At 46.5% G+C, this 12,721-nt stretch overlaps 1 protein-coding gene across 41 annotated transcripts in view; it reads right to left on the reverse strand.

Moving 5' to 3' along the window:
- The window catches only part of shot (dystonin-like protein short stop), a 70,209-nt gene that overhangs the window by 11,088 nt on the left and 46,400 nt on the right, over positions 1 to 12,721 (reverse strand). For 29 of the 41 annotated variants that reach the window (XM_076688742.1, XM_076688747.1, XM_076688744.1 and 26 more), the window contains 10 exons: positions 11,035 to 11,181; positions 10,735 to 10,958; positions 9,866 to 10,660; positions 8,940 to 9,793; positions 8,485 to 8,774; positions 6,890 to 8,411; positions 6,646 to 6,815; positions 2,913 to 6,556; positions 2,669 to 2,680; positions 25 to 2,149 (listed from right to left, as the gene is read on the reverse strand). In XM_076688742.1, the coding sequence (XP_076544857.1) occupies positions 25 to 2,149; positions 2,669 to 2,680; positions 2,913 to 6,556; positions 6,646 to 6,815; positions 6,890 to 8,411; positions 8,485 to 8,774; positions 8,940 to 9,793; positions 9,866 to 10,660; positions 10,735 to 10,958; positions 11,035 to 11,181 (9,783 nt within the window). The remainder of the gene's footprint in view (positions 1 to 24; positions 2,150 to 2,668; positions 2,681 to 2,912; positions 6,557 to 6,645; positions 6,816 to 6,889; positions 8,412 to 8,484; positions 8,775 to 8,939; positions 9,794 to 9,865; positions 10,661 to 10,734; positions 10,959 to 11,034; positions 11,182 to 12,721) is intronic. The other 12 variants (XM_076688760.1, XM_076688758.1, XM_076688759.1 and 9 more) reach the window with 2 other exon arrangements.

A 12,721-nucleotide genomic window follows, 5' to 3' on the forward strand; every position in this document is an offset into this window, starting at 1 on the left:
TTATAGTTGATTTGATTTTTTTACCTGAAGTCCTCGCATATGGTTCTCCAGTCTTTGGTTCCTCTGGTGTGCCCAAGTGGACACCTCTTCCCATCTCGACTGGATGATGGTGATCCAGTGTTTGATAACTGCAGCACCATCTGGATGAGCTTTACCAAGAATCATATGAGCCAATTCCAATGTTTGATCTTTTTCAGTTTCTTTGATACGCAATTCACGCAGGAACCTCTCGTGTTCCATCAGTTGGTTCCTGCTCTCTTGTTCATCTTCTGGCAGCTGTCCAGCGAATCTCAGCTTCATCTCAGCATCGCTCAGCCATTCGAGAAGTAGATGAACAGCCTTGTGCAGGCGTTCAGCTTCTCTCAGAGCTTCCTCGAGCCGAGATGTCTTCGCAGAAGATAACCTTGTGACCGTGTCCCACAGGTCGTTCAACTGCGCCAGTTGAGATCCAATGGCAGACGCGTCTTCGGGTGCTTTATTCAGAAGTTCGCGACCAGTTTTGATTACCGATTCCATCTGAGAAGCACGAGATTCGAGATCCTTCTCGAATGTCTTGTGCTGTTCTACCAAGTTCATCACAGTGTCCAGGTCACCATGAAGAGGTCCAGTTTCAGCCAGTTGCTTCTGTGACTTACTGAGCCATTCAAGAAGCGCTTGAATCGCGTCCTTGAATTGGCCTGAGAAGAGCAGTGCCTCTTCGAGCTTCCTCTGTCTGTCCACGCATTTACCACAAACGGTGGTCCATTTGTTCTTCAGCTCGTTTAGGAGTTCCTTCAGAGCGAACTCGTCGCTCTTTGGCGCTTTGTCTTTCAATAGCTTACCGTTCTTCATGGTTATATCGTAGGTACCTTGTTTCGCGCTAAGAGCCTTCTGTAATTCACGATGCTTGTTCAATCTAGCCTTGATCTTCTCTGGGTCGTTACCACCGAGGCCACCGTCTATGGCAACCTCGTCCAGGGTCTTCTCAGTCTCGTCCAGCCAATTCATCAAACTGGACCAAGCATCGTGGAACTCTCTAGCTTCTTTGTATCCATGATCTAAAGCTCTCGTCCTTTCTGCAGACTTGGAAACTACCCTCTCCCATCTGTGTTGCACACTTATGAGCAGGTTCTTTATCAAGATCACATCCTGTTTCTGTGAGAAGTATTTCAGATGCGTGCCCTTCTTGTCCAGATTCAACATGGTCTCGCGATGAACACCGACGTCTTTCTGGAAGGCCTTGTGTTCCTCGATTTGGCCAAGAATAGTCTCCATTACCCTCGACACTGGTTTCAGATTGGTTAGAATCTTTTCAGCGTTCGTGAGCCAGTCAACGAACGCCTGGAGCGCGTCGTGGAACTCGGTAGCCTCCTTCAACGCGATTTCTAACTTGATCTTCTTGTCGCTGGCACGAGCTGTGACGTTGTCCCATCGTTGTTTCAGGGTTCTCAAATTGTGATTCAGTCCACCGGCACTGCTAGAGTCGGCGCGCTTCAAGTACTCTTGACCCTGCTGAAGAACAGTCTCGACTTTCGGTCGATTCTGCTCCAACTCGTTGTAAACCTCCATGAAACGTTCCAATTGTTCCGAGGCGGTTTCTGGTAAACCACCCACCGGTTTCGAGGCCACTATCGTGTTGTCCACGTCGCCTAACCAGGACAGAAGATCCTGAATCTCAGCAGTGAAGGACTGCGCCTCTCTGAGAGCATCTTCCAGCTCTCGTTGACGATCAGCGGCACGTTGCAGCAAGTCGCGCCAACGACGATTCAAGGTTCCCAATTTCTCAGCCGTGGTCGATGCTTCAGCAGTTCCTTTACCATCCTCGATCAACTGTCTTCCGGCATCGTTCAACGTATCGACGCTGGTCTGATGCGCTTGGATGTCGTTGACCAACACCTTCAGCTTGGCCAGTTCCACTTCGATTACCTGTGGATCACCAGCCACCGCCTTCAAGTTGTCCAGAGTGTCGTCGGTCTTCTCGATCCATACAAGCAGCTCGTCAAGCGCGTGCTGGAATTGTCCTAAACGCAGTAAAGCGTTCTCCAGGAGTCTTTGCCTCTCGACCAGACCCCTGAGCAAACCATCCCATCTCTTGTTCACCGCTCCCAATGGTTCCTTGATGGCTGCCGCTTGCTCCGACGACGTCCTCTCCGTCAACTCTGCAGCTTGCCTGAAATATCATTAACGATGTTAAAATCGCCTCGCGTTGGACGCTTGAACGCGAACTGTACGCGTCGATGTGAGAAAGCGTACACCACGGGGATGTTTTTTTAAATAGGGTACCCTATATTCTTACGTTTAGTCAGAATAAATACTGGATCGACGAATCTACGGGAAATAGGAGAGATACAACAAACCATAGGAAGTATAATCCTAAAGGTAAAACGTGTCAACTCGCGTCCATCGTCGAATCCACGATCAAAGTCATGATCTATGTAAGTAAAACAGGCACGTCACGATCCACAGGCAGGCAGACAGGCAGGCAAATACAACGATGGATCAACGGACCGTTCGAATTTCAATCAATCATCGAAAGTTAAGGATTTTCGATTATTCGATCGTCAACTGGAGGGTATTACGACATTTTGTTACTGGGATCTATTGCGTATACTCGGTGTACGTTGTACGATGTAAAGAGTTTTAAGCCATGCTCTAACTACAGCAACAACACAGAGAGAGGTTGACTTGCCTTGTCAGACTCCTAATGCGTTCACAGGAACCGGCGCGGAAAAAACAAAAGAAGTTGGGATTAGAATCTCGCTGGTTACCATCATCAGGGGCTTGGTCTTGCGTTATTCAGAGAACAAAAACGGGAGAAACCGCGCGAGAAGGTGTACCGGTACAAGTGAAACGCGATTCAACACTCCTGGACTTCGTGTATTAATCAACAAATTCTCAAGTGGAGGGAGGGAGAAAGAAGCGAGTTATGTTACCTGTTCAGAGCTTCGACCTTGACCATGTGAGGATCTACTTCGGCTTTGAAATTGGCCAACTGTTTGATCTGTTTCTTAACTTCGTCGATGTCGCTTCCAAGCGGTCCCATCCGAGCAAACTTCTCCTCGGCTTCTTGCAAGAACTCCAGAAGATTCTGTAGAGTCTCGTGGAACTCCATAGCCTTCTCCATCGCGTCGATCAGGTTCTCCTCGCGTCTAGCGTACAACGCGGTCACGTTGTCCCAGGCTTGGTCCAGGTCCTCGATGTGTTTTCTCACCTCCGGTTTGTCCGGTTCGCCGCAGAGACCCATCAACTCGTGCCCAGAGGCACGGACTTGCTCTACGTCCGGTTTCGTCTGGTCGATCTCGTGCCTGATCTCCTGAAGGGCGACCTGTTGCTGTTGAATGGCAGCAGGTTGAGCTGCGGGTGGTGCCTGACCCGCGAGAGCATCCTGCAGCTCTCGCAGGGTCGACATTACTCCGTTCAGCTCGGACCAGAATTTCTCCGCGATCGCCAGAGCATCGTCCAGAGTGTGTCCGCGCTCGTTGGTAGCCTTCTGCACGTCGCTCCATAGTTTGTTCAGTTTTTCCAACTTCCGTTTGATGTCCTTCACAGCTGGATCAGCTCTGTTACCAGCCTTGCTGATCACGTCGTCGGCAGCTCGTTTCACAGCAGCATACGCTTCGGATCTTTGAGCCAGTTCGTCGACCAACGCAATGTTCTCCTCCATCTGGTCCCTTAGGCGACCAGGATGAGCGCTGATAGGTTCGGCGCCGTGCACCTGATCCGCGGTTGACGAAAGAGCACGCAACATACCCTCCAGTTTGTCCGAGAACTGAGAGGATTCTTGAAGCGCCTGTTCCAGAGTCTGCTGTCGGCTTCGCAGTTCAGCTCTGAGGGCAGCGTATCGGGCTGTGTCCGCTTCAAGGATGTCCTGTATCTTGATCCCTTCCTCTTCGTTGACGAGCTTCAACAGAGCCTCCCCAGTTTTGTTCAATTTCTCTACCAGAGGTCTGTGCTCGTTGATGCTCTGCATGAGAAGCTCGTTTTTGTCCTGTTGAGCTGCTATGAGGTCAGGCCTCAGAGCGGGCATAGGAAGCATGGCGACCTGCTGTTCGGCCTCTTCCAACCAGCTGACCAAACCGATGTGCGTATCGCGCAGATGCTCGGCCAGAGGTAACGCTTGTTCCAGTGCTCCGAGTCGGTCAGCGGAAAGACCTGAGACGATCTCCATCGTTTCTCGGAGATCCTCCATCTTTTCTCTTATGGTGGATGTGTCCTCGTGTTGACCATTCTCGCGTATCACCTTCTTCGCAGTCGAGATCACGTCCCTGACGCGACCCTTCTGACTGGATATATCATCGTTCAGAGCTTTGTGCTCCTTCAGTTGCACTCTGATTATCTCTGGCTCGCTGCTGGGTGGTTCCGCTTCTCTCAGCTGATTGTCCACCTCGCGGAACCATTCCAAGAGGTCGTCGATATCACCGATCACTTCTAGCGAACGTTGTTTGCTGAGCTGGATTCTCTCAGCCTTTCGTTGAATCTGTTCCGCGATGGCATCGAATCGCCTGTTGTCTCTGGTGACCAGACCCTCGATGGTCGCGGCACCTTCGCCCGGTGACAATTGAGACAATTGTGGCCCAACGGCATTGATTTTATCCAACACTGGTCTGTATTCTGATATTTCCATTTCCAATCGTACAATCTCATCCTCGCGTGGTTCGGCGGATTGCAGAGCCGATTCAGCCGCTTGCATCCAGTCCATCAAGCGATTATGATTGTCGTGGAACTGTTGGACCAATGGTAGAGATTCCTGTGCATGTTTCAGGAGATCAGAACCACGGCTGACTAAATCATTGAATCGTCGTTGTAGAGAATCGAGCTTGTCCTTTAATTGAAGGGCCTCGTCACTGGATATGTGTTTCATTAATTCCAATCCAGCATCCGTGGTGCTGTCCACTTCAGTCTGTCTGGTGGATACTTCTTCGGTTAAATCAGCAAGATCTTCCATTTGCTGAAGAAGCTTCTCGGTGTGGACTGCCAGTACTCGATACTTTGACAATCTGATCTCCATGCCTTCCATCCAAGCCTGCAGTTCTTGATAGCTGAGAACCAAATGGCGCAAACCTTGTCTCGATCGTTGTAACAAACTACCAAGAGCGTCTGATCTTTCAACCAAAGCAGCGTATCTGTCAGCAGCATCTTGCAATTTGTCCGCCAGAGTAGCAGCTTCGTCTTCGCCTACGAGAGCCATCAATTGACTGGCAATCTCTGTAAGCTCGCTGAAGTCAGGTTTTCTTGACAATATGTCCTCGTGAAGGGTATAGTGTTCCGAAACACGTTGCTGGATCTTCTCTTCATCGGTTGGCACTAACTCCATGTCTCTGACACGTTTCTCTGTCTTGTCTAACCAAATAGCCAATGGTACCAATTTATCTTGGAACTGTTTAGCCACTCCCATTGCTTGTTCGAGCGCCTCCATTCTTTCAGCAGCACTTTCCGTTAGGTTGTCGAATCTTCCTACCAATTCTGTCAACTGCTTCTCGATCATCTTTCGTTCCTTAGGATCCGCTCCAGCTGCAACCTCTTGACCCATGTTGTACAAAGACGACATCGAATTTTGTCGATCCATCAGCATCTTCTTCAAGAACTTCTGCTCTTGCAGCTGTGCTTTAACCACCTTGTAATCCGACGATGGTGGTTTCTGATTGGAAACCATCTCTTCTGTGTCTGTTAACCATTTCTGGAGACCTTCCAGAGCTTCCTGGAATTTTCCAGATTGCAACAATCCTACGTCCAATCTTCTGTCGCGTTCGTTCAATCTGTCCTTCAGATCGTTCCATCTCTCGTTCATCTTATCGACATCTTTTTCGATATTGCTGGTGTTCACATCACGGCCGGCAGTTTGGATCAAAGCTTGACCGAGAACGTTGCATTCTTCGACGGCACGAGCCAAAGGTTCGATCTTATTGATTTTCAAAAGTCGGAAGTCTTCTTGCTGTACCTTGATGGATTCGACTTCTGATCCGACTGGCTTGAATCTCCTCACATGCTCGTTTGCGGCGTCGATCTCATGGATAACGCTTGTGTGGGCTTGGTAAAATTCTTGTAATCTGTCGAGAGTGGTTGATAACTCGTCGCGACGGTCCCTCGAGCGATCTTCAAGTTTTCCGACTTGTCGTTTCAAGCTGGCAACTTGTTCCCTGGTCGCCACAGCATCAGCCGCGAAACCGTAATCTACCAAACGTTCTCCAAGGTTCTCCAGACCAGTCACCTCCTCGTACAATCGGGTAACTTTGGTCATCACTTTCGTAGTTTCTTCTATTTGAGTTCTAATGATCTTTATTTCCCTGCCTGCTGCTCTCATCGAGTCCAGTTCCTTCTCTAGACTGGTCACTTGTTGACCAATTGCTTTCGCGTGATCGTTGAACTGTGCAACTGCAGTTGCTGCACTCTGTAATTCGTTGCATCTGTCGTCCAACTTCGCTTGTAGATCATTGATTCTATCACTCAGGTTGTCTACTTCGTCTTGCAGATGCGTTGCATCGACTCCTTGTTCACGAGCTTTGTTCACCAGGTCGTTTGCCTGTTGTTTGACGTACTGCAAGGGTTTCTTTAGGTTTGTCGTTTCTTCTCGTAAAATCTGAAACAAAAAATGATACATAGCGTGTGATGGTGAGAGGAAGAGTCAATAAGGGTGTCAATGGACAGGTGATTTTTAAGACTATTTACCTTTATCCTATCGAGAAGTTTCGGGTCTTTAGCCGCTCCTCCAAGAGCGTCGTGCGATGCCAATTTATCCTCGCAACGTTGCAAGCTATGTCTCAGTTCTCGTAGGTTCTCGTTGAAATCCATCAAATGTCGCGCGGTGTCTTCCAGGGATTGTGTTCTCGCAGTTAAATCTACAACATCCGTCAATTTATTAAAACGTGTTACACGATTAAAAGTTCACGAAACCATGACCGATTACGCTTACCATTGTTCAATTTGTCCCATCTGGTCTTCATAGCGCCAAGCTCGTTTTTAACATTTTGTTTGTCGATGTCGCAAGCCCCTAGGAAGGTCTCACCAAGAGTTTTATTGTTCTCGAATTCTCCGGAATGTTTCCAGACCTCGTTTCTGAACGAGGACAATTCTTTCAGCTGTTTCTCAATGTCTTTACGTTTGAAGGAAGCTGGCTTCAAGCATTCCAGTTTGTCTTCAGCTTGTCGCAGCCACGGCAGGAACGCGTCTTGCGCCTTGTAATACTTCTTGCAGTGTTCCGCGCAAGTCTGTAATTTCGTGTGCCTATCCATCATGTCCTTCTTCAGACGATCCCATTGCGATTGCATTTTGTCCAAGTCCCGTTGCAGTGACCGATTCTCGACCTTCTGAGATCTAGTCAACATGTCTCTCCCTTTGTTCAGCAGCATGATCACCTCGTGCTCTTTACCCATCACGTTTCTGTACATAGGCTCGTGGTGATCGAGTTGCTGCTGCAAGATATCTCGATCAGCTGATACCAACAACTTCTCGGACATGTTTCCAAGCTCATCGGCAAGCCAGCCCAAGGTTTTAGTGCAGGAGGCTTCAAATTGTCTTCCATCTCGCAAATTGCCTTCGATCTCGGCTTTCTTGTGGTCCAATTTCTTCTGCAGATTGGTGTACAGTTTTCCAACTGCGGCCAATTTTCCATGGATCTCGGATTTAGAAGCTGGATCGCTCAAGACCTCGCACAGCTGTTCGCCAGATGCCTCAACATCCGCCAATAAAGGTCTTTGTCCTTCCAGCTGTCTTTCAAGGTTCTCGATCTTTCGTAGTTGATCTTCAGGATCTTTCTCAAGGGTCAGCTCGTCGAGATTGTCTGATATCGCCTGCAGAGCGTCGCGCAAACGATTGAGACTCGCGTCGAATTCGCGGCTGGTATCAACCGCGTCTCCCAAACTCTGCGCCCTTTCGTCGAGTCGAGCTAACTGATCAGCCCATTTATCCAAGATGGATGATAATTTGGCCTTTGTTCTTTGACCGTCAGTTGAATCAGTGTCAATAACGCTGAGGATGTTCTCTCCGACTTGGACCAAGTGATCCAGCTGAGGTTGTTGAGTACGGAATTCTTCTCTCAACACTTGAACCTGTTGCACTTGACTGGCAACCATTCTGGGATCGGCTGAAATAGGACCCAATGCACCCAGCATTCTCTCCTTTGATCCCAGCCAGGATGCCAAGCCCTCTGACGTATCATAGAAGTCTTTAACGTCGTCCAGGAACTTTATCCTATCCTTGCAACGTTCGCTGAAGGATTTCCATCTATTTGTCACGTCTTCCATCTCGTCGTTCAATCTATCCACACCGGCAGCTCCCTTCTTACGTCTAACTAAATCACGCACTTGGGTTCGAGTAGTGTCGAGCAAGGATTGTTTCTCATACATTTCTTCAATAACAGTCTTGATCTGTCTCGCAGTCTTGTCTGCTTCTTCTTTAGTACTTGGCATCGCCTCCTTTGGTATCTGTCGTTGAATCTACACAAACGAAAGTAGACATTAACATTTCAATGAATAGAAGTTTCATTTTATCTGCAGGATAACAAATTACCTTCTCCAGGAACTGAGAAAGCGTCTTCAAGTTGTCCATGTGTCTTCTCAGTTCATCCTTCACATTGTCCAATTCAGTTTGTCGGTCAGTCAGTCGAACGCCAAGCAATCCGTATCTGTTATTGATCTCTGAAAGTTGTTGTTGAACTGGCGACAAGTCCTCCAGGTGGAAACCATCCTGACTGGAGCGGCGACTGCTGAACCCGCTGCTACCACCTGGAGAGACCGGACTTTGAGCAGCATACAATTTAGCGGGAGATGGTGAGCGACCGTCTTGTGACATTCGTCGTACTACAAAAAAAAAATGAGAAAAAAAAATGTATGAGTGTAGACGAGTTTACTGGTTATGATCAGATGGGGATGAGTGTAATGTAATGAAGAAAATGTAATGTTATTAAGCAGAGGGGCTTATCTATTATGTTAGAGGGGTTAAAATAAAAGACGACTAATATGTACCTGGTCTCTTGGTCGGACTAGTACTACCACGACGACGAGTTGGACTCTCGATACGTTCCTTCAGCAAACCATCATACGCGATTCCAAGATCGTTTACTTTGTCGACGGTATTGCCATAATCGCGATACTCTTTCTGGATAGGTTTCAATTCATCAGTTTGTCTCTTCAACTTCTCCAAATCGACGGCTACTGGTTCAAGTCCCTGCACCTTGTGTTCAGTGCGAGTCAGCCAGTCGATGACTTGATCGCGAAGCTTCTCATAAGCGGTAAGTTGCTCTGCCCTGGATTTGCTCAGTCGTTGTTTCTCATCGATCAAATTGTTCACTTCCTTCCATTGAGATTCAAGGGCTTTGATCTTGTCTCTGATCTGAGCAACATCAGTGACGTCTTTCTTTGAAATCAGGCTCTTTCCATTGCGAATCAAGTCTTCGAAGTTGGCCCGTTGATCCTCGCGTTTGTCCATCAGACTCGCCATTTTATTCTCGTACTCTGCGACGTCGAGCTTGCTCAAGTCTCGGGATTCGAGAGCTTCGATCATGTGAGCGTACCAGCTATCGAATTTCGTCGTATCAACCAAGAAGTCGCCTAGAGCTTGCGCGATTTCGTCGAGGAATTCACCCCGGCGCAGTGACTTGTCCATCAGTTTCTCGAATCTACCCTGGACATCTTTCAGCTTGCCCTCTATGCGCTTCGCGATTCGCGCGTTGCTCGAATTCGTGAGCAAATCACGTGCGCTACTCGCTACAGCTTCCACGCTCAAACGATGACTGTCCAAGTCCGCCTGAAGGAGTCGTTGATCTCTCTGTTGCTCTTCCAGACGTTCCTTTTGCAAACTCGCTGGTCTCTGAATGTTTCTACAAAAACAAGAGCTTAGCTTGAATAGTACAAACTAAGAATCTGACAAATTGAGAACCTTGTATACTTACTTGAATTGGCCTTCGATGTTGTTCAACCAAAGCACCAGACTGTCCAGTGCATCCTGCACTCCCTGACTTCTAACCAACGCAGCATCCAGTTCCTGACACTTCTCGCCAATAGCATTGGTCAACTGTTTGTACTTGTCCTCCAATGCCTTTGCAGGCTCCTCCAGTTCATCGACTTCCTTTGGCGTTAATTGTCCATCCAAGGATCTCAGAAGAGCCTCCACAGTCACTTTGACGTTCTCGACCAGTCGTTCATTCGCAAGCATCTCGTTGTTTAACGCTTTAGCTTTGCTCAATTGATCTTCAACCTGTTTAGGTTCAGCTGCGACTGCTTCAGAGATGGCTCGATGAACCTTCGGTTCCACTTCCTTCAGCCAGTTTCTCGCTTTCTCCAAGGATTCACGGTAATCTCTCTGTCTTCCTCCAACGCCAGACAGCCTGTCAGATAACATATTCGCGCGTGAAAGCAAATCTTTGTATTGAGCGGTGACAATGGAGACCTCGCCGCGTACAGGGGAGTCCTGACTGGCAGCGGGCTCTTTGTGAGGCAATCTCTGTGGCAAACTGGTTCGGAATTCATTTAAAACGTGTAGAAATTCTTTGCTTTCGTCGACGAACTTCTGTGCAGCCATTGTGATGAATCGAAGATCAGCCTGGTGGGCTATAACGTCGCTGATGAAATCGCGAGTGGCATCGGTGCTGCTATTCAACCTGTTCAAATCGGTCAGGGAGTGTTCTTTTTCTTCCAGGACGCGTCTTGCGTTGTCCAGCCAATGAGAGAAAGTCGACAACTCGTTCCTGTGAATAAGAATTAGATTATTGAAAAATCGAAGGCAAAAATGAAAGAGAAGATTCTTGATTTAAGGACTGACTTGAATTTCACCAACTCGTCTCTGGCAGCTATCAAACGTTTCACCATTCTTTCGGTACGATCCGAGGCTCTGTCGAACCTGGTCTTCAAGGACCGACCATTTTTCTCTAAAGTCGACACTTCTTCGCTGGACAGTACATTGCTACCGGTCAGGACCACCTGACGAATTTGATCGAGACAAGAGGAGACGGGACGAGAATGGGCTTCTAGATCCTCTTTGATTTCCTGAAAGTATACTTCCAAATTAGTACCAATTCTCGTTAACCCTTTTAGTACCTCAGTCTTTTAGAATCGTTCTTACTTTCATTGCGTTTATTTGATTTCGAAGTTCGTCGATATCTTCCTTCACGTTGTCTTGCTTGGCCAATTTGTCCTCGACCTCGGATATCCATTGCAATAACCTCGAGGACGTTTCGTCGCATAATTTGTACTTCTCTTCGACCGCTTGCTACAATGATTTGCAACAAAAAGGAAACATGCAAATTCGTATCGATCGCTACGAGCCAGCTGGCTGCGCATTAAATTACTTATTCTAACGTGCTCTATTAAGTAACAAGTAGAAACGAAAAACCACCCTCTTACCAATGGCGGTCACCCTGTAACGAGGTAAGATTAAAAACAGGAGACATGGTAAGCTTAAAAAAACGTATCTCACGCATGCAAACACATACACACACTTGGAACGTAAACGTAACACGTTATATAAGTAAACAATTAAAAAAAAAAAAAAAAGAAAACAAAAAAAAAGGAAAAAACAAAACACAGTTTTTTTAGAAATTGATCTGCAGCGAGTAATCGAACTGCATAATTTGTCCTGTACGTGGCTTTTTCTATGCAGTCTCGGAAGCGAACGAGGACACAAGCCGCGTTCTCGTCAATTAGACGCGTTCACAAGCAAAATAAAGAAAACGATCGGGTCGAATGACGACGAGTGATAATAATAACGATAGATGAAAACGGGATACTGGGATAAATTCGCGCTTACAGGATATATAATCGTATAAATAATTTATATTATCAATATATGTATATATTGATAATAGTATCAACGTGTGTCGAGCTATGCTACACGTGCTCAGAGATTTCCGCAAACTCGTGCTAGAAAGAAACAGGATCGAGCTAAAACTGAACGTAAATAAATACCTGAAAAAGAAATGAAAAACCTCTGTGTAAATAATAATCGAACTGAATTAAATCAATATATACGAGCATCGTATCGAACAGAATAATTTTTCCGTTACTTCGATGAATTATTGTAATGTATTTATGGGAAACGGTTTCAGTGGTATGACGGCATGTGCGTTCGATGGTAACCTGTTAACACGTTGAATGCTGATGATCTTCTAATTCGAATAACTGCAATTATTACCGTACTGCACATTCAACGTGTTAAACCTTGCACGGGCAACCGAGCGTTCTAAGTACCCATTAAAGTTTTAATATTTACAATTTCTTTTTACAAGAATATGAAAAGGAAATATAGAAATAGATACCCGATTGTCTATACAAGGATCAAGCATGCGATCACACGTAACACGTGGCTACGCATTGAACGACTAATCGCTGTGGATTTGATTCTCGTTAATTACCCCCAATGGATTTACTTCCTCTTTGTCACGGTACACGTTAAATACAGATTTCCTGTTAACGTTTCACGCTTTTCTTCTATCATTTTCCATGCTAAATTTAACGATTAACTCATCGATGTTTCATAAATAATACCAAGGAAGATTGATCGAAGGATAGCGTTGAAACGTTAATTAACCAACGTGCAAGTAACCATTAACTCAGGTTAAACGATAGATTAATAAATCTATGAATCGAATTAGCATTGCCGATGCGATCAGGCGACACGAAAGATAAATCGGTGATACGTGTATATTTACATTCAAGTTAATCGATTAAAATCACACATTATCTTACGAACGTTATCGTTGTTTCGTGTATATCATTTTTTTTTTTTAGTATGACATTAGCCCCCTGTTACG

The sequence above is a fragment of the Osmia lignaria genome, chromosome 6 (assembly GCF_051020975.1).
Source record: "Osmia lignaria lignaria isolate PbOS001 chromosome 6, iyOsmLign1, whole genome shotgun sequence".
Lineage (NCBI taxonomy): Eukaryota > Metazoa > Arthropoda > Insecta > Hymenoptera > Megachilidae > Osmia > Osmia lignaria.